Source organism: Colletotrichum aenigma, assembly GCF_013390185.1.
Source record: "Colletotrichum aenigma strain Cg56 chromosome Unknown KSG_Cg56_contig02, whole genome shotgun sequence".
NCBI lineage: Eukaryota > Fungi > Ascomycota > Sordariomycetes > Glomerellales > Glomerellaceae > Colletotrichum > Colletotrichum aenigma.
Window position 1 is genome coordinate 938503 of NW_023500908.1, and position 23384 is coordinate 961886.

The 23384-nt window shown below is 54.7% G+C and overlaps 6 protein-coding genes across 6 annotated transcripts; 3 read left to right on the plus strand and 3 right to left on the minus strand.

Annotated features, from left to right (window-relative positions):
* Window positions 1-44: 44 nt before the first annotated feature.
* On the minus strand, window positions 45-2259 carry prtT-4 (Transcriptional activator of proteases prtT; the record flags this gene model as incomplete). Its single annotated transcript, XM_037317543.1, has 4 exons — window positions 45-820; window positions 878-1992; window positions 2044-2162; window positions 2212-2259. 4 exons carry the CDS (start codon window positions 2257-2259, stop codon window positions 45-47), a joined length of 2058 nt encoding a protein of 685 aa, XP_037183969.1.
* A 1533-nt stretch (window positions 2260-3792) lies between these two features.
* Window positions 3793-5861, plus strand: CGCA056_v002285 (Pantothenate transporter liz1; the record flags this gene model as incomplete). Its single annotated transcript, XM_037317544.1, has 11 exons — window positions 3793-3832; window positions 3890-3949; window positions 4002-4015; window positions 4072-4108; window positions 4176-4201; window positions 4255-4328; window positions 4384-4480; window positions 4539-4800; window positions 4852-5044; window positions 5100-5646; window positions 5709-5861. The coding sequence occupies 11 exons, from the start codon at window positions 3793-3795 to the stop codon at window positions 5859-5861; spliced, it is 1503 nt and encodes a 500-aa protein (XP_037183968.1).
* A 346-nt stretch (window positions 5862-6207) lies between these two features.
* CGCA056_v002286 (uncharacterized protein) lies at window positions 6208-7712 on the minus strand (the record flags this gene model as incomplete). The annotated part of the gene is made up of 2 exons (XM_037317545.1): window positions 6208-6294; window positions 6354-7712. 2 exons carry the CDS (start codon window positions 7710-7712, stop codon window positions 6208-6210), a joined length of 1446 nt encoding a protein of 481 aa, XP_037183967.1.
* Window positions 7713-8901: 1189 nt separating this feature from the next.
* On the plus strand, window positions 8902-9546 carry rnc (Ribonuclease 3; the record flags this gene model as incomplete). Its single annotated transcript, XM_037317546.1, has 1 exon — window positions 8902-9546. The coding sequence occupies one exon, from the start codon at window positions 8902-8904 to the stop codon at window positions 9544-9546; it is 645 nt and encodes a 214-aa protein (XP_037183966.1).
* A 2690-nt stretch (window positions 9547-12236) lies between these two features.
* On the plus strand, window positions 12237-14364 carry patE-1 (Dehydrogenase patE; the record flags this gene model as incomplete). Its single annotated transcript, XM_037317547.1, has 4 exons — window positions 12237-12360; window positions 12535-13361; window positions 13417-13905; window positions 13963-14364. The coding sequence occupies 4 exons, from the start codon at window positions 12237-12239 to the stop codon at window positions 14362-14364; spliced, it is 1842 nt and encodes a 613-aa protein (XP_037183975.1).
* A 1575-nt stretch (window positions 14365-15939) lies between these two features.
* On the minus strand, window positions 15940-17690 carry MBZ1 (BZIP-type transcription factor MBZ1; the record flags this gene model as incomplete). Its single annotated transcript, XM_037317548.1, has 2 exons — window positions 15940-16757; window positions 16811-17690. The coding sequence occupies 2 exons, from the start codon at window positions 17688-17690 to the stop codon at window positions 15940-15942; spliced, it is 1698 nt and encodes a 565-aa protein (XP_037183974.1).
* Window positions 17691-23384: the final 5694 nt, after the last annotated feature.

Here is a 23384-nt window from a genome sequence, read left to right on the forward strand (position 1 = left end):
GAGGATACTGTGTCATTATAAGCTAGAACTATAGATTAAAAGTATCACAGCAGCCCAAAGCCCATATGTTCAAGATCAAACGTTGGCAGTAGCGATTCCCATCCTGCGTCAGGCCCTTCAGGCCCCATGTTCGTGTCAAACGTCGGGTTGATGAAGCCTGAGCTCATGTTACCCAGGGACGCATCGATTGGCCCCATTCCCCATTGGAAGCTAGCATCACCTCTTGCTGCATCCCAGGCATTTCCAGGCTCAATGGACATGCCTAGACTCGTCTCAAGCTCTTCGTGTGCCTGCTGCATGGACATGTCGTCTTGGACTAAGGTCCCCTCGGCCTGGACTCCAATGCGAGCTTTGGGACCTGTCGACTGATTTGATAAGGCGTTCTCACACTTCGCAGCGAGGTCCCGCAGGCCTGCTCCCATCCAGTGCACCAGATGATAGCTCGTACACTGGGCATTCTGGCAGAAGTCTGCTACTTTTCGAATCGCAACAAATGTTTCTTCTGCGTTCAGGCTTTTGTCATGTTGACTCGTTGCAAGCTTGAGCAAAAATGAACAGGCATATGCAATCATGGTATGACAGTAGTGAGGCATCCCCACGAAAGCAGCTCGGATGTCGACGTCGTTTATGATGAGCTCCACAATGGCGCTCGCACTGCTCACGGCAACTTGAGCCATGTCGGAGTACTCCGGTGGAGCCGGTTCACCGCCACCGTGAGACGATCGGCCGCGATAAACGTGAGAAGATACGAAGAGCTTCGCAAAGTGGTAGTGGAGTGTAAGGGCCTTCAATGGAAAGTTGCCTATTCTCTCATGTGGTCCTGTTCACGTAGTCAGAGCCCGGTCACCACAAGCTGACTTGCGAGATAAGAACTCACGATATCGGCCTGTCCAAGCCATGATCCACTGGTCAAGTTGACGATTAAACCCCTGTAGTTGGGTGTGAAAGTGACCAGGGATGCAAACTTCCACGTTTGTGCCGAAGATTCCAGTGACTTTGTCCAGTATCAGAATCATCTCGATCTGACTTGCCAGCCGCACGTCGGTGCTGTTCTCCGGGACTGCGTTCAGGTAGGTTTCCCACTTGTTGACTGAAATTTGGTCTCCAAAGCTCGAGGGCCTGCCATAGAGAATTGAAAGATGGCGGTCGCAGATGTAGTAAAGGTACCAGACTCTCAAGCACTCTTGTGCTTCTTCTCGGCTCCCGAGCTGGAACCTGTGGGGTGAGACTTTCTGAATAGTGGTAGCGCCGATGACAAATTCAAATGCCTTCCCAAGTTGGAACTCCATAGCTCGGCGGATGGCCAGGCCCGAGACTGACCACGCCATGTCGCTCAACCAGAACGAGGCGATACGTAGTCCCTGGAAGTCGCCCATGCTCACTTGTGGGGCAAAGACGAAGTTGGTAACAAGCTTTCGAAGCTCTAGGCTGCAGGCGCGGTAAAGCGATTCACCTTGGGGCTCATGGAGAGCTGATACGGTGCAAATGGCTGTAAATAGCAGCGGCGACGCATTACGAATACCATCCAGGTCTTGATATATCGTAGTGACGCCATAGAGATAATGGTCCGTTTGGTCCAAGAATTTCTGAACAAGGCGTTTGGCATCAACGAGATTGATCTTACCTTCTGTAACCAGATCACGAGGCCCGTTCACGCCAGCCGGGGTTCTCTTATTCGTTGACGACGGTGATACTTGACGAGAACGCAGCGATTCAAGACGCGTGATCTCATATAGAGACTTGATGGGTATCTGGGTCAAAGGTTCTACCGACGCTCTGTCTTGAGTCCGCATGCTCAGTGAGTCGCCCGTTAAGTGACCACCACTCTGTGAAAGTTGATCCGATGCCACGGATGCCGTGGGACTTGGACTTCGTTCCGTTTGCGGGAAGACCGATCTCGTCTTAAGAGGCCCAAGTGCTGATTGTTTCCTGTTCGCCAGGATATTGTTGATTGCATCGCGTAGCGTCTCAAGGTCTTCAGCCACCGTCATCCTAGCCCATGATGTCAACAGCAATAAAGAATAAGAAGAGACGAAATCTTACTGGAGAGCTTCATTGCCGCTAGGTTTCCAGTATTGTGGGATCTTGCTGAAATGGCATTGAATGCCTCTTTTCTGGCATCTTTGGCAAGGGGTGCCATCGTCACCCGCTCGGCACCGGACCTAGTTGCGGGGTCAGTACAGCTCCGCGGCGAAAGGCCCAGGTTTCAACCTTTTGCTTCTGGCATGGAATGCAAGCTTTGTTGCGTGACTGAGGCATTCGTCTCAGGGGTTTTCGAGCGTCGGATGAAGAATTCATCTCGGACAATTGATGGAAGTAAGACCACGGACACACATGCCCTGGATGAACTCATCTACAGCTAGGTCCATGGCTTAGAAACAACCGAAAGTTTCTCGGTTCCAGACTAGGCAGCTTAAGCGCATATTTGGCAGCGTATGCATCAACCCGGACTTCTTAGATACTTGCATGCCAGTGATCCCTCGTTACAGCCATATACATGACTAAGCCATCATCCGATAGTAGTTCGCGACACAACAAGTGGCAGGTGTCAACTCAGTCCACACCAAAATAAGTGGCACACTAGGAAATGTTACGTTCATATGGACGTTCTAAATAGCACGTGGGCAGTCGCTTGCAAGATTTCTGTTTTTGCGACCAAAAGCACGAGTCTTGTTCATGACTAAAAGCCAAGAGATTGAAGTTGGTTGCGGGTCTTAACACCGAGCACCGAAGCGTGGATGCTCGGCTACATCGGAGCTCGCCTGTTCACTTACGATTGGTACGATTGTCTCTTCAGCCCCTGCATCATCGGGGCAGTAGTCTTTCCTGCCCTGTACCACTTGATTCTCGTTATCGTCAGCATCATGCCTGACAAGTTGGTTTTCTTCTTGATAATTGATGGAAACTTTGGCTTTGAAGCCGAGTTTGAGCATGGTTGCGGCTTCGGTCCATGAGAAAGGCTTGACTCGACTCAAGAACCCTCGACGCCCCAGAATCCGGAGCCAAACCGGGAGTCTGGATACTGTGGGGGCGGTTCTCGGGACGACTTTAAGTTCAAACCGGTGGGGATCTGCTTAAATATGCTAAAGCTTAACGCAAAGTCCTATCCCAAGCTTCAAGCCGTGACACCGGCCCGGTCCACGACTCGACCATATCCTGATTATCAGATTTAATCTGATAAAGAGCGCCAGACGATTTTATCTTTGTAAGATGAAAGATTGATAATGATAAACCCAAGAAAAGCTCTGGGCGAGTCTTGGGCCTCCTGCTCATTTGTCACCTCCTCGGAAAGATTTCCCGAAGTCAGGTCTCTCTTTCCTCGTGTCCGCGTATGACTCGAGCCTGGGCCGGTCTCATTTTTCACAGACGCCATCTCCCTGCCCATCAGTGGAGTTCGCTTACACCTAACCTGCCAAAAGGGGAGCCATGCGGCAGGCCAGACAGGTTCGCTTGACACCTTCGGTATGCTTTGAGGTAACGCTCCCCAAGCGTCTTGGCTGTGTCGCCCAGTCAGAACCATTTGTCACAATATGTCAGCTACTACACGAGCTCCACGAAGCTCGGATCTTCACTGTGAATATATGCGCCATTAGGCAGGGATTCCAGGGAAGTCCCCGCAGCAGGAGACTAGGTGGGTGGGATGGAAAAGTTTTATCAGATTCGGAGATAATCTTATGGGATGGATCTGATTGCGCCGTTGCTGTTTGATATACCTCTGTCTCCCTTCTTTGGTGCAAAGCTGCTCATCCGTCTTTCACAACCATTCGCCCATCCGTGTAGGCAGTTGCAAAGATGTCAGCTGAGAAGAGTTCCGTCGGGGAGAAGATCCGAGGTAGAGTTGTACTGAAGAACCAAAGCCCACATTGGTACTGACTCAGAGGCCACACAGTCTTCTTCCTGGGTGACGAAGCAAAGAGTAGGGAAGAGAGAAAGCTCGTGCAGAAGATTGGTAGGCAATGTTGACGAATGAATTTATAGACTGAAGCTGACAGTCACATTAGACTTCTTCATCCTTGTATGTGACCGCATTCGGTCGGTCGCAGGATTGCTCCCGACTTACAACTTTCACAGACTTACTGCTGTCTAAGTTACTTCTTCAACTTCCTCGGTAAGAGCCGCCTCACTTACTTGAGACCGATGAATGGGATAGTGAGCTTACCTCTCCAATGCTGAAGATCGTGCTGCCTTTGCCAATGCATATGTAAGTTCCCTGGTTCCATCATCTACGTTATGATGTTGATTGTCAATCCACAGGTCGCCGGCCTTCGTGAGGCCCTGAACATGAAGGGACACGACTATAACACTGTCCTTTCGGTTACGACTGCAGGGTCAGTCGGCTGTACTGCCACCTCCTTGTCAGAATATACTGACACAATCACGCAGAATGGCCATCGGCCAGATTCCTCATGGATTGATTATTCAAAAGATCAAGCCCCGCATCTGGCTTCCATCCATGGTCGTTGTCTGGGCTGCTCTGACAGTAAGTTATACATAGTTGGTAGCTGTGTGGCCACGACAGGTATTGATCCAATGGATAGATGATCAGTGCAGCATGCAAGACAGTCACTCAGCTTTGCGTCGTCCGTTTCTTCCTTGGCCTTGCTGAGGCAAGCACGTACGCCGGCACCATCTACATCATCGGCTCTTGGTACAAGCCAAAGGAGATCTCCAAGCGCACGGCCATTTTCACAGCATCCGGTCAGGTCGGCACCATGTTTGCTGGCGTCATGATGGCGGCCATCTACAAGGGCATGGGAGGACTCGGTGGTCTTGGTGGCTGGCAGTGGGTTTTCCTTATTGGTAAGTAAAGCCTATTACCTCAGCCAGAGAATTATACTGACAAAATCCTAGATGGCATCATCACGCTTCCCATTGCCTTTTTCGGTTTCTTCTTCTTCCCTGACATCCCGGAGAACACCAAGGCGACTTACCTGAGTGAGTCCGAGAAGAAAATGGCTGTTGCTCGTCTGCCTCCCATCAAGGAAGGAGGACATAGCATCAACCCCTTTTCTCTCATGAAGCGCTTGTTCCTACAGCCCATGTTGTGCGTCTTTCCTTTCCCCTTCCGTGCTGTGCAAACCTCGCTGACACTTACCTAGTTGGATCTTGGTTTTCTGGTCTCCCGTCTGCGCTACCCTTGAGGCCTATGCCGTTCAGAACAACTTCCTCATCTGGCTGAAGTACCAGTCTTCGCACTTCACTCAAAGCCAAATCAACACCTACCCACTCGGTGTGCAGGCCGTCGGTATCGCGTCCAACATGTTGGCCGCTTGGCATATGGACGCTACCGGCACCCGCGTCCCCATGGCCGTGTTGGCTATCTTCTTGCAGCTTATCTGCGCCATTATGCTCCTGGTCCCGACCCTTCCCTTTGCTGGAACCTTCTTCGCCTTCTACCTGTCCGGCACGGCGTACATGGTCAACCCGCTGATCTTTGGCTGGGCAAGCATTATTCTTCAGCGCACTGGCGACGACGCGGTCCGCAGTGTGACAGTCTATTGCATGAACGTCCTCTCCTTGACCTTGTATACGTTCTGGGGTATCGTGTTCTACGCGGCTGATGAGGCCCCATACTGGAAGAAGGGTGGCATTGTTATGATTGTTTGCTGCTTCGTTATGCTGGGCTACGTCTTTGTCGTTCGGAAGGTAAGCCACGGTACCTTATCGCGTCAAGTAGGGGAAAGGGTCGCTAATATTTTGCACAATAGCTTGACATTCATACGCTTGAGAAGTATGGAAATCCCACGGCCGGGGACTCGGAGGCGTCGCCTGAGGTCTGCGCTAAGGCTTCGGGTATTGAGTTGACGGATAGCTTGGAGGGCAAGAAGAACGTCAGCTCCGAGAAAGTTGTCACTCTGTAATAATCGAAGACAAGCTTTGACTGTTGGAGAGCATCAAGGCAGGGAAAGTAAGTCTTCATGGAGAATTTGTCCGTGGCAGTATTTCGCGGATCGTAGCAAAGGCATACACAAATCAACATTGAATTTTCACTCATAACTCAGCGCAATCCTGTGCTAAATGATGGAAGAATAAGGTCTTGGGCAACCCAACACTGTCTATCTCGGCTGTTTTGAGGCCCATCACACAAACTGAGCAATTGACACTTCCGGGGAGCTGTGACCCGGCTCCGGTGTCTTGAAAACCTCACCGTACATTATTCCACATACATAGGATGAGCCAATAATATGGAACACTCTGTCTCTTCCTTCAACGGGCCTTATCACCAGGGGTGTCTGGACAGATGGAATGATGCATATCAAATCGCCGGGCTTGATCAACGGGGTACTTGTTCCACTAAAGTTGATTAGCAAGAGAATAGAATTCAAAGCATATTCTTCAGAAAACTTTCGCACATACCAGTACCCCTTCTTCGTGGTGAAAAGCTTCTCCCCTTTTATGCTACTCGCTGTACGTGGTACGAATGGTATGAAGTGAGTCTCAGCCGAAGCCCACTGGTTGAGCCACTCGTGCTTTTCAAGGCGATCCTGGATTGTGGGACAGTGTTCTTTGCAAAAGTCGCTGAAGCTCCTAGCAATTGAGGCGGGATCCTTGTCATCCGCGTCACATGCGTGTAAAAGGGTGCTGGCGAACGCGAGAGCCTTGTCCGCATAGGCGAGGTTATGACTCCTTCCAGTGGCCCCCAGCAGAGCCCAGTATTCTTCCGCGATGCTGGGCCGGTTGACAAGTGCTGCTTCTGTAGCCAGACGGTGGGCATCTGCATCCTCGGCTGGCGCACCACCGTCCAGGGACGGCTCTCCTCCAGCTATACTGCCATAGAGGAAGACTGTGTCAATGATATAGACAGACGTCTCAAGGCAGGAATCAACTACCCGGGTCTGAATATTCGTTGCCTGGGTTAAAGGGCTCTCGTCTCTGCTTGCATCGTATCTGCTATTCATCGTCCAGGGTCGACGAGCATCCAGATAGGGACACCATGATGGTCCCTTGGAGAGATCTTCGGGAACCTTGTGCCACGTTAAGCCAAGAAACCGAAGAGATCGTTCGCTGAGGCGGGAGAAAAGAAGGTGTCTCAACTCCGTCATGGTCCTTTCGTAGTCTGCCTCCACCAAAAGCTGCCCGTCGTCCGACTTTGCAAGAGGATGTCCAAGAAGCGCGTAGACGAAATCCCGTGGGTCCGTCGCCTTCTGTATGTGTCTGGCCTTGAACAGCACGTCCTGAAACTCCGGCTTATTTGTTCTCATCACCTGCCGTGCGGAAGTGGTGAGGATGAAAGAAGATCGATACCACGACTGGTCAACGCTCTCAGCGTACGTTGCCCAGACGTGGTTGAAGAGCCCGGAAATAAGGCCAGAGCTGAAATAAACACCGGGGAAATTGTTGCCCGTCTGCGCCCACGCCTGGGCAAAGTCTATGATCTCAGCAAAGTTGATACTTGACCTGCCGTACGCCAGGAGTACCTCTCTAGCAAGACCGACTTCTTGTAAGACCCAGACTCGCCCGAACCACGGCTTCTTGAAGATCTGCACAGCAGGTAATAGCCTCTCGCCAGTAATGAGACCATAATTTCCCTCATCATCTGCCGGCTTCCAGCCACTGCCGTCGACTATTCGAAGTTCCGTCATATACTTCGCGGCAACACGATTGTAGTCTTGAATCGCGTCGAAAGCGATTCTCGCAGCCTCGCCACTGTGTCCGTCGTCACCGAGACAGATGACGACTCGCCAGGCATGCGAGTATATCTCTCCCATCATGTTGACATGAAATGCCTTTTCTTGGAGGTCGCGCTGGTTTATACAGAGCGCATCAACCCATAGATGTCGCGGGCGGTCTGCATATCTGACTTGGCGGAGAGACTGGACGAGGTTTGCCGTCACGTCAATCTCAAGACCCTGACAGACTACGGATTCGGTATCTTGCGTGCTCCCCCAAACATAAGATACTGCTTCATATTCTTGAGTCTATCTAAGGATCGTTCGTTTTGACGTTTTATAGCAGACCTGCGGATCGAAATGGTGTGAGATACATGAGCAGCTGACAGGGTCGTCGTAAGCCCCTGGCTCAAGCAGTAAGATGCGAGTCCATTTCCCTTCGGGTAGGCCGTCGTAGAACGAGTAATGCTCAACTTTAGACATGGTTGGTTCCGAAGTTTTCTACCGGGTCACGGACGCGGAGTGACATGAAAATGGTTGAAGAATCGAAAATTGGCTGACGAGCCCAGCAGAGATGCCTCCATCATTTCGGCTTACCCCTCTCGAACCAGTCCTACCCCTGTCAGTTTTATCAATATTGAGGCCTCATAGTGGCTCAGATGTTGACATACAGTGGGCCCACGCACTTAGATGCTGAAGGCCAAAAAGAACTTTTGTTGCCTCAAGGAGACAACGTCGGCGTGGGCAATGACTGCAAAAAGGACCACCTGACCTTACACCTCATCATTCTTGCCAGAGAAACAAATTTGACTGAAAATCTTCGGATCGAGCTGGTTGCAACGTATCAAAACATGCCGGGTACTTGTATTTATCTTTGGTTTCCACGTTAAACGAGGATAACGGCAATGGGGCTGGTCCCAGTTTGGTAACAAGAGGCTCGGCCCTGATCATTACTGAAGATGATGAGCACATTATGATTTAACTAATGATCCGTTCTTATCGCTTGGAAGACACAGCTTAGTAGAGAATGGCATACATACATACAGCGCAACATCTTTCTTGTGGCTGGCTAACAATGCAGGTCTTAGAAAAAGAAAAGAATACGTCCATGATGCAGCCAGCAGTCATCGTGGTGGCTGGACTATGACGATTATTTGAGAGGGGTACAAGTGTTAGATTAAAACCCCTCAAAACCCCGAAAGTTCTCAAACAGTCTGGTAAATCTCATCCACCTAAGCCAGCAAGCTGTCCATACTTTGTTCTCAATACTTGCCACCGCCCTCTAACAACAATGAACCCTCTCCAAGCCGATCAGAGGATGTCTGATGCCGAGGAGATCCTCGGGTACGACTTCAAAGACCCTCGCTGGCTCTGGGAAGCGCTCCAGGCCGCAGGATCTCCGGTGACGAGAGTGGGCACGCGGAGTTTGCGCGAGGGCAACAAGCAGCTCGCGGGACTCGGCGACAGGATTATCTCGGTCGTCATTGTCACGATGTCCGTTGATGATAACATTAGCATCGGTATTTTCTCAAAGAAGCCATCATTCAAGTACAGGAAGACAGGCGGCCGCAGGCCTATTCTGACTGCCGAAACAGGCAACACCAACGCCCGAATCCAGATGTGCGCGAACAACGAGCGTCTAGCTAGGCTTTGTGACGCTGTCGGTTTGACCCGGTGCATCGTCAGAAATCCGTCCCAGCAGGGGATGGTGTCTCAACGCACTAAAGCTGACACCCTGGAGGCAGTAGTCGGCGCAGTCTTCAAGGACGGCGGGCTCGACGCTGCCGAAGAGGTGATTGAGCATCTGGGCATCGTTGATCTTCTGGTAACGTTTCAAACTCCCTCAATATCCCACACCAAATCTGTGATCAAGATGACCCTTGACAGTGTGCTCTATTCGGTCTGCCTCCGGAGTCCTTCGCTTAGGTGCGCCTGAAGCATAGGGGGGGGGGGGGGTCCGCATATAGAGCCGGGGGAAACAGCCTTTGCTACTCTACCAACTCGGTTGGCGGCGCCCTGCTGAGCATTCGACCTCGCTAGCCGCTGAGATCAGATATTCCGCTAGGGGTCGTTTGAACCTGGATGGTGGGGTCAAGCGCTGCTCTTTCGGTTCCCTGTGTGGACTTCCTCTGGGAACCTCAGATGCACTTGTACGAGGGACGCGGGGGGCATGCCGGATGGAGCAATTTCGCAGAGCTGGGCGGTCTGATGGACCCCGCCCAGTCTGCGATAATTGAGGTCTTCCGTAGAGGGCCGGATCTGCAGGATAGTGGACGGCACCCGCGAAGTTGGACGAGAAGACCTAATTCGCTTGGTCATTCAGGTTATGTGACCAGATTCGGCACAGAGACAATCAAAGCCCGGTCTACAAGGTGCGGTTTGCAACGTTATCTCGAGGAGTCTCTCCTCTCTAATTTTCGGCCATTCAGAGATTGGCTCGCAGGGAAGTTTCTGGAAGCTGGGTTTCTTGTCAGATGGAGAAGAATATGTTTAAAGGGGATGGGCTGATGGGGTCTCTATCGATGGATTGGTTACAGAAGGAGGAGGAAAGCCTTGGGAGGGAAGATGGCTCCAGACACTCTTTACGGTTTCTTTTGGACTTTACCATTGGTCTGTGGCTGGCTCAGTATACGAGAGGCACAATGATGATCGGCATCATATCCGAACGTCGTAATTTCTTCTATTTTCACGGCTTTTAAAGCAACAAGGTCGTGAAAATTCTCTGCGGCCAATACAATAAGAGCTTGGGAAAATCCCAAGCACCTTTTACACATCATTCTGAGTAGCGAAGCCCCTGAGAAAGCCCTACGGACTTTTCACTAAGTTCCCTGGGATACTTGGGCCATGGCGAGCTGTGCAACATCTGGGCACATGGCAAGGCAGATATTGCTAGCATTGGAGCATAACGCACCATCAATCTGACCCTGCGGCTGATATCACGCACTTACTATTGATATTCTGCCGTCGCTTGGTATTCTCGCTTCCTCAAATCGCCTGAATCTATGCAGGCAATAATAGTCAAGCGCTTCGGATATTCCCAAGTCTCACTATTTCCAAGCTTTCCATCTGCATAAGAGCAGGATTATGTGAGACAGAAAGCTCACCACTTGATCGAACCGACGACTTCAAGTTGCCCAAGGCGGAATAGATGCCGATCAACGAGGCGCCGCAGCCCGCATGGCCAAGCCGCCAGCGCGATCCTCTACGTACCCCCCGCGGCCAGCTCGGTAGACGGTGAGACCAGGTCGAATTTGAGAGGAACCCGAAATACGGTCGCATCCCTTAGAAAACAAGGTTAAACACAAATAACATTTGCCTCCAGTCAGCCTACCTTTCAAATAGACGCGGCATCGAGCCGGAGAGATGGCTCTTCGCAGTAGGCATGTTCCCGATCACCGCTCCCGTGACACCATAATCTCACACCGATCCTCTGGAGGCTCGGCAGCGGCTTGGGGGTTCCTGCGGGGAAAAGCACAATGCAGGTCGTACACTGCACGCCGGGCAAAAGCTGGGAGCTTCGCATCGGCCCTGTATCCTTCCAGCACGCATCCTGGCTCTCTCCAGCCAAGTCCAGTATCTTACCTCCCGAGGACCCAGGAAGGGCAGATTCCATCAGCAAACTGCCAAGAAGGGAAACAGCAAGTCATTCTTCACGGCATTTGGACGACAAGAGACCTTAATTTAAGCTACCTATTGTAGGTGGCTTGCTTTTGCTGAACTGTCGACAATGTCCGCCAGAACCTTTTTCGCGGGACGGGAGCAGCCAACTACCCACCGCGGGAGCACCGGCACGCGGACGCGGCGCTAGACGGGAATCCCAGTCGGCGGAATGTCTTGACCTACGTCGTTTTAGATCCTTCGCGACCGCGCACAATGTAGGCAGCTGGTTGAGTGTGGCCTGTCTCAATTGTGTTCTGCTAATGGCTGCTGTGCCACAATTCTCCCCCGCTGGTGCCTTCTCATATGATCTGCAGAAAGTTGGGTTTTGGGTCTTGCTGAGCCGCGAAAGCTCTCCATTCTGTCTATTGGAGCTGTCAAGCTGACATCTCATTTACCGCATTATTGTTAGTGGTATGCAGGTCAGAAAGCGTGTGGGCTAACACTCAAAGGTTCCTCAGATGCCGCTGCAGCTGTCAAGCCTGACATCTGCTCCAACTGCTCCTCCAAACCCCTGCTCCCCCAGATTTTCCTCCCAGCTATTGAATGCGCCGAGACCAAAACAACAACACATTCGTCCTTTCGCCAAGCACGCCGACGGCACGCCTCGCTTTCGCCCGGGGCTGACGCGCAAAAGTACGATGACGCAGGGCATTGCGCAAACTGGAAAGGCGTTCATTCAGGCTTTCTTGTCTTGGATAACAGTCGTCCAACCAAGATGAGGTCTCAACGGTTTAGAGATTGGGGGTGATTGATGGTGGTGGTGGTGATGATGGCCAGGAGTATATCTTCTGTGGAAGCCCCCTTTTCCCATCCCTGAGATCCACGAAGAGGAACATCGAGACTTGTCAGTCGACAGATCAATTGCTTCGTCCTGACTTCCTTCGTTACTTTCGCCGGCCCCCAACTTCGCAGGTCGCGCCTAGTCCATCGCGCCGGACACGTCAACGAGCCTGAGCAGTCACGACGATGAAATACCAAGTCACGCTGCAGAGCGCACTCGCGCTGCTCGTCGCATGCACATCCGCAGCACCGCTCAAGGGCATCGACCGCGAAACAATCCAGGATGAGTACGACTTCATCATCGCAGGAGGTACGTGACATCACCCCCGTCGGTCTCGCTCTCGCACCTTACATGTCCCTCATCCCATCCCCATCCTCCATCTCAAGAAATACCAAGAAACCCAAAAAAGGCAGCATACAACAACATATCACAATCGAACCATATAAAAGTCGAAAGGCTAACCTGCACCACCCCACCCCCTAGGCGGCACCGCCGGCCTCGTGCTCGCCAACCGGCTGAGCGAATCCGGCAAAAACCGTGTCCTCGTCCTCGAAGCGGGGCCGAACCCGGACGTCGTCTCCGCCTACAAGGCCCCCGGCGGCAACCAGTTCCTCGGCGGCACCGCCATCGACTGGTCCTTCTACACCACGCCCCAGGAACACCTCGACGGCCGCATCCTGCGCTACCACCGCGGCCGCTGCCTCGGCGGCTCTTCTGTCACCAACGGCTTCTACTACGGCCGCGGCAGCGCCTCCGTCTACGACGACTGGGTCCGCGTCGGCAACCCCGGCTGGGGCTGGGCCGACGTCTACCCGCTCTTCGTCCGCGGCACCTCCTTCAACCCGCCCGACGACCACGCCGCCAAGGGGTTCGATGTGAGCTACAAGACATGGGACCCCGCCGCGTATGCGGATGGCCCGCTGCAGCTCGGCTTCCAGGGGTACGTCCCGCCGTCGGGGGTGGGCTTCATCGAGGCCGCGGCGGAGGCGCTGCAGATCCCCATTGTGAAGGACTACAACACGGGGAACAGCACCGGCGTGAAGCAGGGGACGGGACACCTGGACAGCAAGTTCCATCGCAGCTCGAGCTACGACTCGTACCTGAAGCAGGCCATCGGCCGCAAGAACCTCGACGTGCTGTACTTCGCCCCCGTGTGGAAGATCAACTTCGACACCACGGGAGCGAAACCCAAGGCCACGGGCGTCGCGTTCATGGACCACCCCACCGGCATCGTTTACGAGGTCTCCGCGAAGAAGGAGGTCATCGTGAGCTCCGGCGCCTTCAACTCGCCCCAACTCCTCATGGTCTCCGTAAGCCACTCCCCTCTCCCCTTCCTATCATGACCTTCACTAACACCAAAACCAGGGCATCGGCCCCTCCGCCCAGCTCTCCAAGTTCGGCATCACGCCCGTCCACATCAACGAGAACGTCGGCCAGCACCTCAACGACCACTCCGTCTTCTCCATCATGGCCCTCTCCACGCCCGAGTTCTCCACCACCGACATGGCCGCCACCTTCGCCTCCCTGCGCGCCGCCCAGGACCAGTTCGCCGCCAACCTCACCGGCGAGTACACCGCGCCCTCGGGCATCACCAACGCCTTCCAGCGCCTTTCCGCCGACGAGCTGCGCGCCATTGGCGCAGAGCCCATCCTCGCCGCGGGGCTCGGCAACCAATCCCACATTGAGTACCTCTTCGAGAGCGTCTTCTACCCCTCCGGCCCGACGCCGTACTACACCCCCAAATCCAACGAGACGTACATCAGCCTCACCGCGTCGAGCATGGTTGCCCTGTCCCGTGGAAATGTCACGCTGCGCTCAAACTCCATGGCCGAGTTTCCCCTCATCAACCCCAACGTTTGTCCCCCCCCCCCCTCCCCATCCCTCACGAACATAGAGCTAACTTCCCAAAAGTACTACGCCCACGAAACAGACCGCAAAATCGCCCTCGCCTCCTTCAAATACCTGCGCAAGATCCTCGCCCACCCGCGCATGTCCGCCTTCACCGTCGGGCCCGACCACGGCGAGGTCTCCCCCGGCGCGGCCGCCGTCGCCGAGGACGACGAGGACGCCGTGCTCGCGTACGTCCGCCAGAACACGATCCCCAACTGGCACGCCTCGGGGACGAACCAGATGCTCCCCGAGGCCGACGGCGGCGTCGTCGACCCGCGGCTGCGCGTGTACGGCGTGGACGGCCTGCGGGTGGTGGACTGCTCCATCATCCCGATCCTGCCGGACGTTAATATTGTGGCGAGCGTGTACATGGTTGGCGAGAAGGGGGCGGATCTTATCAGGGAGGATTGGGGTGATTTGTAATCCGTAGATGGCTGTGATATGTTGTAATTAGAGTGGGATGTCTTGGAATATAATGTGTCGTGAATGAGTTCGGGTTTCTCATACGGTGGCGATGTTGTGTTCGTTGAATATCGTGAACAGCTCATGGTGAGCGTGTATATAACACGCTCACAAGCACCAGAATCAAATTCGTAAACGAAAACCAACATTTGCCTCATCCCGCAGCATCCACATCGCAGATCCATCCATCACCCGAACGACCAGACGACATCTCTACGTACAGTTACATCCCACCGCCGCCAAGAATCTTCCCCATGGCCACTCTGCTGCCATCCCACGTCCATCTCACCTCCTCCCATCAAGGGTGAAAGGAATACAACTCCCTCTTACAAAGCCAAGACCACAACGCCAAACAACAGCTCCTCCATACAACCCTTCACCCTCGAAATCCCAACTCGCAATGCCTGCATCCATACTCCTCCATACCATACAAAGTAGGTCCATAACCAATGCCAATGCCGCGCCGCACCGTCTGTCCGGGTCCCTGGCTTCGGAAAACCCGGCCCCCAAAGCACCAGACTAGACAAGATACAATCTATCCGTACCTGCACTACCATACTCCCCCCCTACCGTCGTCCTGGGCCATCGGCACGGGTCGGCAACCGCCAACGCCACCAACCAGCACCCTGTCCCCCCCCCCCCCCCTGCCCTAAGAGGCAAGAGGCCTCCCCTCCCTACAATTCCCAACCCTCATCCCGGTGTCCTTCGAGTGCAAGCACGGAAGCAAGGGCTTTAAACCAGGGGGGGTGGGTGACCATGGTGTGGAGGATCTGGCCAAACACATGGCTAACCAGGCGTGGAAAGCAGGGACCCCTTCGCAGCCGGAAGGTGGGAATCCTCGGGAAATGCCACGAGATTTCCGGACAATGTTCCTGCGATCTGGTCGGGGTGGTGAGCTAGATTTCAGAGAGCGAAAGACCAGGAGCTGATCAAAGCTGAGAAGCAAGCCAAGGCGTTTCATTGACAGGCGCGCTGATAGGCTATTCGGGTTTTGTAAGGCATGAATGAGTGGAGTGGAGAGGATGCGAACATCGGCTGAAAACCATGCGTTGAGCACTTTCCTGAGGCTGACCACGCGACGTTTCGTGCTTCAACCGCTCGCCGGACCCATTGTAAGTGCCATGGGCGTAACGGCAAGTGTTTGCAACCAAGACATCACGGAACGAGGGCACGGAAGAAGAAGTTGTTTGCAGATTCTCTTTCTTGTTTAGATCGAGTTGCGGGAGCGCCCAATCTATCTAGTACACGATGGCGACTATGGCCGACCGTTGAATTCCATCTCTTGCTCGCCAATAACAATCATCAATCATACCGAACCTGCTTGGTTCCTATAGAATTCTTTTCATCCGCCACAGATACAAAAATAAGCACAAAATATGAAAGTAGATGCCATCCCAGTTAGGATGTAGTAGTGATTTCCCCATGTCAACCTCAACGCCGTGTCCCAGATATCAAGCTAGTATGCACAGGAAATGGTGTAACGCACAATGCCCGTAATAAAGGTGCTAAAAAGAAGGTGGAGTAGCGAATGAGCAATTAGAGGCAGAGAGACTCTAATCTCGCGAGGACAGGCTCGAGGCTGGCGGCGATGCGTTGCACCTTGGCCATGGCGACACAGGCGTTTTGCTCCTCTTCCGAAGCGTCAACGAGCTCGTAGCGGGCAAGGACCTTCTCGCTCTCGACACCACCGAAGATCTCGACGTGGGAGAAAGCCTCGGTGTCCAGTTCGATGGGTCCCTCGATAGCAGGGGCAGGGGCAGAGTGGTAGAGAGCGAACTCGGGATCGTTCTCAAACTCGTCGTCGAAGACCTCCTCGGCGGCGGCAGCCGGGGCGATAACCTCGGGAGCCAGGGACTTGGGAGCCTCGATGGCGGGGAGCTCGATCTTCTCATCATCGGACTCGAAGTGCTCGCCGACAAAGTTGGAGGACTTGCCGGAGAGGACCTCGGTGTCGATGGACACAGGGGCCTCGGGAGTCTGGACGGTGAAGACCTGGGGCTGGTAGTTAAAGTCGGCGTTCTCCATCTGGAGCATGGAGAAGTCCATGTTCTGCTCAGGGATCATAGCCATGCCAATCTGCTGCTGCTGGTTGTTGTAGGGGTTGACGTCCTTGGGAATCTGGCGCTGCTCGGGCTGTCTCTCGACCTTGACGGCGGGGGCGGGCTGCTGGGGAACAGCCTGGGGGTTGGTGCTCAGGTGGTCAAGAAAGTTGGAGAATGAGGGCGAAGACAGGAGCATGCGGGTGAGGTCCTGGAGACGCTTGTTCTCGTCGGCCAGGGCACGGTTGTGGGCGCGGAGGTCGCCGTTCTCGGTGACCTTGTTGGCAATCTCGGCCTCGAGCTGGGTGATGTATTCTGCGAATTGTTAGCTGGATCCATGTGGGCTGGTGGTGACGGTGATTGCTTACCCTTTCTGCGGGAACGGAAGGCGCGGGCGGAAACCTTGTTGCGGAGCTGGCGACGCTCCTTGCTGCTGAGCTTCTTGCCCTCCTCGCTGGCGAGCAGCCTCTCGTCCTCGTCCATGTCCTCCTCGTCCTTCTTGGGGCGGGGCAGGTTCATGAGAGGAGCCGGGTTGCCGTCGTCGGAAGCGGGCTTAGCACGCATAGAGTTGAGGAGCTGGGTGATCTTCTGCTCGACGATGGGGTCGGTAGGCTGCTGGCTCTTGGTGCGCTGCTTCTGCTGGCCCATCTGTTGGCGCTGCTGCTGCTGCTGGATGATCTGCTGCTGTTGCCTCTGCTGGGCCTGAGCCTTGGCGAGGGCGGCCTGGGAGTGCATGCCGGGCCAGAGTCTGCCAACGTTACCCTGCTGGGAAGGGACGACAGGCGACTCCTGTCCGCCGATGGCTGTGGGGTTGACGGTACGGTTGGGGAAGAAGAACTGGGACTCGGGAGGAGAGTCAAATTCCATGTCCATATCCAAGCCAGTGGAGTTCTGGGAAGGAGAGGTGTTGAAGTCAAACAGGTCGTTCTCGGGGCTCATTCCACCGTGGAGGTAGTCCAGGCTGAATCCACCGTTGTAGCCAGTGATCTGGGGGTTGGCCTCGTTCACGGCCAGGGTGTTTGCGAGAGCACCGGGGACGATGCCGGTCTGCTGCTTGTACAACTCATATTGATGGCTAGGGCCGGTCAAAGGCTGTGATGCGGACGGCAGAGTTGGTGTCGCGACGGAGCTGACTGATGGGCGAGAGAAGGTGTTCTTTGCGGTGGCAGCGGGAGAGAGGGAGGGAGACTGGTACGAGACGTTGTCGTACTCGCTGAAGTCGAGGAGAGCGTCGATGTTGTCGGTCATCTCGTCGGTTTGTAAGGGTCGAGCCCTTTTGGTGTCGAGATGGGATTGCTGGGTAGAGGTGTGGCGAACGCCGTCGGTGTGATGGTGGACCGGATTCGGTTCCTAGTAGTATACGCAGTCGATGATGAGGCTGGTGACGATGGGTTCCAATGCCTCAGGACGATGTTTCGTTTGGTGGTTTGGATAGTCGGAGTTGGTTGAAGTGATGAATGGAGAAATGGGAAAGAAGAGCAGGAAGTGACGGACAAGAAAAGGCAGTGGAGGGTAGATGAGGGAGGGGGGTCTGGGCAGAGGATGTATGGATGTCTTGGTACGGGGGTACAGCGCAGGACGGAACAGCCAGAGGACAGGACAGACAGGACCGGGGGTGGACGGTTGTCAGTCCTGAGGAGTTAACGGGGGCAGGGTGGGCGTCTGTAACAGAAAAAGGGAGTGCACCGCACAGGGCATGGGGCTTCCGTTTCCTCTGCAGTGAGTGAGTGAGTGGCCGTTCCGTCGAGAGACTGAGAGAGAGAGTCTTCGGAGGACCAGGGTCAGAAAGCGGGCCAAGCGGGCTTCTGGGCGGGCTGAACAGGGATGCCTGCTCGCTGGAGGAGGGGGGGCGCTGATGGGAAGGAAAGAGGGACGCGTAAGCCGATGGACGAGGAATCCACATTGGGACTAGCGCGAAGAGGCTAGGAAGCGAGCCCGAGCCAATGGATACCCGGGCACTTGGCTGACGGCTTTTGCCTTTCCTTCAGCGCTGTTGCTGCTGATGCCGTGCTGATATCGATACGCCGTAATTACGGCAGGTGCTGTTGAGCCTGTTGCCAGTAGGTACTTCCTGCCGTTGTTTTGTATGATGACCTACAGCAGGTGCACTGAAAAGCAAGAGGCACCCAACGTGAAGCAGGTGCTGGTCCTATGCTCCTTCCCATAAGCATAATGCAGCATCATCAGGCAGTTGCTTTTCGAATTGCTCTTGCCGTGCCCGGCGATAGGATAATTACTAGATGACAGGCAGGCACGCACGCAGGTGCAGGTACTTCCGTCCGTACAGCAGGCAGGAAACATTGCAACCTGGGGGCACTCGTACTGGACGCCGATGCACCTGTCATCAGCCAATGGCACCCCGTCGCTGGCGCAGGAAGAGGGCAGGAAGACACGTCTGCGGCCTGAGGATGACGACGCCAGCTGCCCTTTTGGGGTACGCTTACGGCTAACCGTCCTAACGAGTGCTGCTTTTCTGCGTCCTTTTGCTGAGGCCGCGACTGTCCCGCTGCGGTGGAATTCGACGAGGCCTCGTCACTGGCGCCCGACACCCCCAAGAGACCGCTTGTTTTGATATCAAGACAGCGCAAGCCGCCGACTTTTTTTTCTATGGCGCCATTGGATGCACCCGTACCGGCCAACTGCTGACGACGACTCCCCCACGAAGGTGCCTGCCGATTGACTTTTTTTTTTTCTTCCCCAGTTCTGTTGAATTTATCCGTGATTTGTGTGCCATCACCCACTGTGAAAATGTGTGCGATTCCACTCCGCGAGAGAGGTTTTTTTGGCAGATACTGACGACAGGACTGGCGAAGAAGCCTACGACTGGAATGCCCATCATTACACGGCACAGCACGTGGCTGCGTCGTCGACGTCGTCGGTGTCGGTGTCGTTATCGCTCGCTTCCATCCTCGCGAATTGTCAGCAGAAGCAGTTCGAATTGCCCCGAAAGAGAACTCGAGGAACACCAAACTCGGGCCCGAGGGCGGCGCTGGCCTTCAACTGAATCCCGTCTGTGGCTTCGGGCGCAACACTGAAATCCGAGAGCGACAATACGATGCTGAGCAGCCGCTGTTCAACGACTCACTGCCCGACGGAGGCGGCGGACGGAGGGTTGTGACTGCGCGGCGCCCCTGTTCGCACTCGCCTGGTCTGACTGCAGGTAGCGGTACTTCGTCCCTCACTCTTTTGTCGTCTCAATCAAAGTACCGTCTACAAGGCTGCCGCGTTCCGAGCGTGGCTGTTCCAGTTGGCGCTTTGGCGTTGGCGTCGAATTGCTGCAGCTCGAGCTCTCGCTCTTTCCACCATCAGCAAATCGCAGTCGCTGCCGCTCACCCTACAGGAAGGTTGTCTGCTCCGCCTCCATGCCAGACCACATTTTCGGTTCATGATCATCGCAATCTTCAAATCGTCCAGCTGCTCCAAGTAGGCTTATCTGCCTCTTCCTGCCTCGTATCCATCTACAAACACCAAATACCCGCCGTTGCACTTCAGCCCCCTCTGACAACTATTCTCAGTATCGCCATACCGCTTTCAGCCATCTGCAACTGCAACGGTTTTCTCCAACAGCCTCATCCTCGACCTCACCTCGCCGTCGACTCTCGGTCATTCCCCTTGAAGCACAGATCACGGCATAGATTGTGGCTCTCGTCTCGACTCTCGCCTCCCACGCCCACATCACGAAAGGCTTTTCCGAAGATGCTCTCAACACGGAGGGTCGTGTTTTGCCATGCGCTGACACAATTTCATCCCCGCGGCTCCAAATCTTTCAGCTGCCCCGAACAGGAAGCTGTCCTCCGTCCGTTCTCAACGGCATTAATCAAAAGAGTTTGGACTTTGGTGCCCGCCTCGTCCGTGCACACCGAGCATTATCACTGGCCCTCGCTCTTATTCACGCCGCATCGGAATGGGCACAATTCATTCCATCCAGGTTCCAGACTACCTGCACCTCCAGAGCCGGGCTCACTTGATCGCCAGTGGCCAGCCCGTCCAGGGGATGTCCCTTTCGTGATGGAAATGCCGCTCGCTGTGCAGAGCTTCATTCCTGTGGGACGCTGGTCAGATCGTTGAATCTCCGCTCCCTGACCCTACCTCGATAATTCATGCACTGCCTCCACGGCCGCTATCAACTGGACCGATTGTTGCTCCCAGCAAATCACCACCACCGTCTGGTAATCTACCAGTGGAGGGATGTTGATTCGCCCTGTGCCCGTGGGCTGTGCCGTCCGTTGGGAATACATTGCGCACCCGGTGGCTGTCAACAAGCCTGCCTGTTCACCACCGTTGTTTACTGTCAATCGTCTGGCAGGGGCGCCGACTGGCTTGCTCGCGATGCCAGCAGAAACATGCCAAACGGAAACGGGCAAATAGACTTTACGAAAATACCAAATTCTGCCGAACTTCCTGGCCGATGCGGCAGACTCCGACAGAAATCGTTCAGCTGTTGCAAATGCCGAACAGCGAAAGAATCAGACAAGGCGGCCAGCGGGAGACCTCGTCTGGCCGATACACAATGGAAATTGAGCTTGTTGCAGCCCCCAGACTCGAGGACAAGCTCATGTTCCTCACCATCTCGCCTACCCTGGAGTCTGGACCGTCTCTTCGAGTCTCGATTTCAGGCCGCGGATGCTGAGCCGGCCAGTGACTACCCCGGCGCCGTTTCGGCATTCTCCAGCTCGGGCTGCTCCACAAACCCTTCGAGCGTCGAGAGCGTCTCGGCCATCTCGCTTTCACCCCACCTCTCCCGATGTCCTCCCACATTCCCGGCGGCCGAGTTGCTCAATTCTTTGTGCCTCCGAGCACCGCGCTGACTCTCTTTTCCGTTTGCACGCCTTCGCACACGCCGCCAGTGGATGCACAACTCCCCCCAAGAGCCACAAGAGCCACGGCCGGCGCACTACTGGCCACTAAGCGTCGTGAGCTTACATAAAGTTCCATCTAAGCCCATTGTTATGCCGCAGCGATCAGCATTAGCTAATGCTGGCTGTGGTGCCGCTTGCTGCTGCTCCCCAACGAACCGTGACGTTGGTGTTCAAAAATAGCAACAGCGCGACGCCTTGTTTCACCTGCGGCACTTCCCACGAATCCATTCCAGCAACACCACTGAGCCAAAACGGCCGTCTTTCCGTCCTTCGCCCAACCCAACCCATATCCAGCCCCGACATGGCCTGCCCCGGCGTCCCGGCACTTAGCATCTGCCAGCATTCCACTACCCCGTCCGCCATGGCTCGCGGCCAATAACGACAAGGCTTCGAAGGCTTTGAAGGAAATAGGGGTCGCATCATGAAGCATTACACCAGATTTTCAGCCCCTCGAGAGGCCGAAAGAGGACGTCTAGCCAGACGTAGCCTGCAGTCTGTCTGCAGAGATGCACTCCTCACGGCCTGTCATCCCATAAACCCATGGCATGCTTCTCGCCCCTATCCGCTGATGCCCACGGGAATGGCGTCGGTTTGATCGCCCACATCGGCGCATCGCCAGCAGATCAGGGAGGTTTCCTAGACTCGGCCAGTCACACCTTCAGCTGAGGGGTCGTCCTCGGTGCCAGTCTGGAGTATCGATGCCATCTCGTCGTTCTAGAACGACAGCCGATATTCTGCCCCTTCGGCCCTAGGGCAGCAGGCTCCCTCCAACCCCTCATCGAAAGACCCTCAACTCCTGACCCGGACATCCCAAGCTTTAACTGCAATGGTATATCCAAGAAGAGCCTTGCCGCCCCCAAGCCTCTCCCAAACGGTTGTGTTTCTTTTGCTTCCCTCTCTCCACATTGCTCTGTTCATCGCCCAATACAACCTCGCCGGTCAAGCACACCGCGCCGGTGAACGCACCATTATCCCACATTCCAACACGACCCGTCTCACCAGGCAATAAACCCGTCCAAGCCGTCGAGCCAGCCAGGCTTGATTCGAACAAACTTTTGGGGAGGGCGCAGAACATGTTAAAATTCCGTTATCAGGCTCTTTCGTCCCGGGGAGGGGCTGAGCACGGAACAAACAACCTTCACGACTCAGTCCCTTTCGGAGGTTCAATTCATTTCTTCTCATTTCGGGCTTAGCGTTAATTGCACAGAGCCAAGCCTCGGCCGGGAGTCTGGGGGCGCTCTTCCCGTCCGCTGCCAAATAACGCATGAGCCACTGCAAAAATTCAGTGCAATTTGGCAACACTGCCGGAAAGTGAACAGCAATGGAAAACATTCCGTGGCTACGGGGCTCAATGTCACCCTTTTCCGCGGCGTGGTTCCCTGGAATAGAAACATCTCACCACGTTTTGGGTCGCACCACTGCCGTCATTCGGTGTGTCGACCAACGCCCGGTTATGTCAGCAATCATGATTCTGGCAGACTTACCGCAGTAAAGCCACAGGTTGATGATTTACATAACATCACGTGTCGTGGCAGTGCGGTAGCTCCTTCTTGCCTCTCGTCCACTCATCTGGTGATCTTCGCTGCATAACACTCACATACATGTCGCCACAAACAACACAGTCCATCCTCGAATGCTCGTTCGTCGGCCGGGCATTTCACCTCGAGTGATTCGCGCAACCATCAATTCCCGTGTCCCGTCTGCCCCCTGACGATCATGCCATCCGAGCAGGTTTTCTGCCAGCCCAGCACGGCACAACTGTGACGCTGTGGCTGCACAGCCACATCACACTGACCAGCCACAGCACCGGTACCCCGCATCTGTGGCGTCATGGGTCTCGGTGCGCCACACCTACGGCCTCCCATCGTCGGCTCGGCAGGCGAAAGCTCAATGTCCCGTTGGGTGTGGGCATTCGGATATTGAAAACTTCGCCGGAGGGCTCCGTCTCTTCGAGCCCGGACGACTCCCCGTCGTCCGAACAGAAGGCCCCCTCACCTCTTTTCGCACTCGCACTGGACGGAAAAGAGTAAGGTTTTATCGGCAGTGCGGAGATGCACATCACCCTTTGTGAAGATGGGAGGTG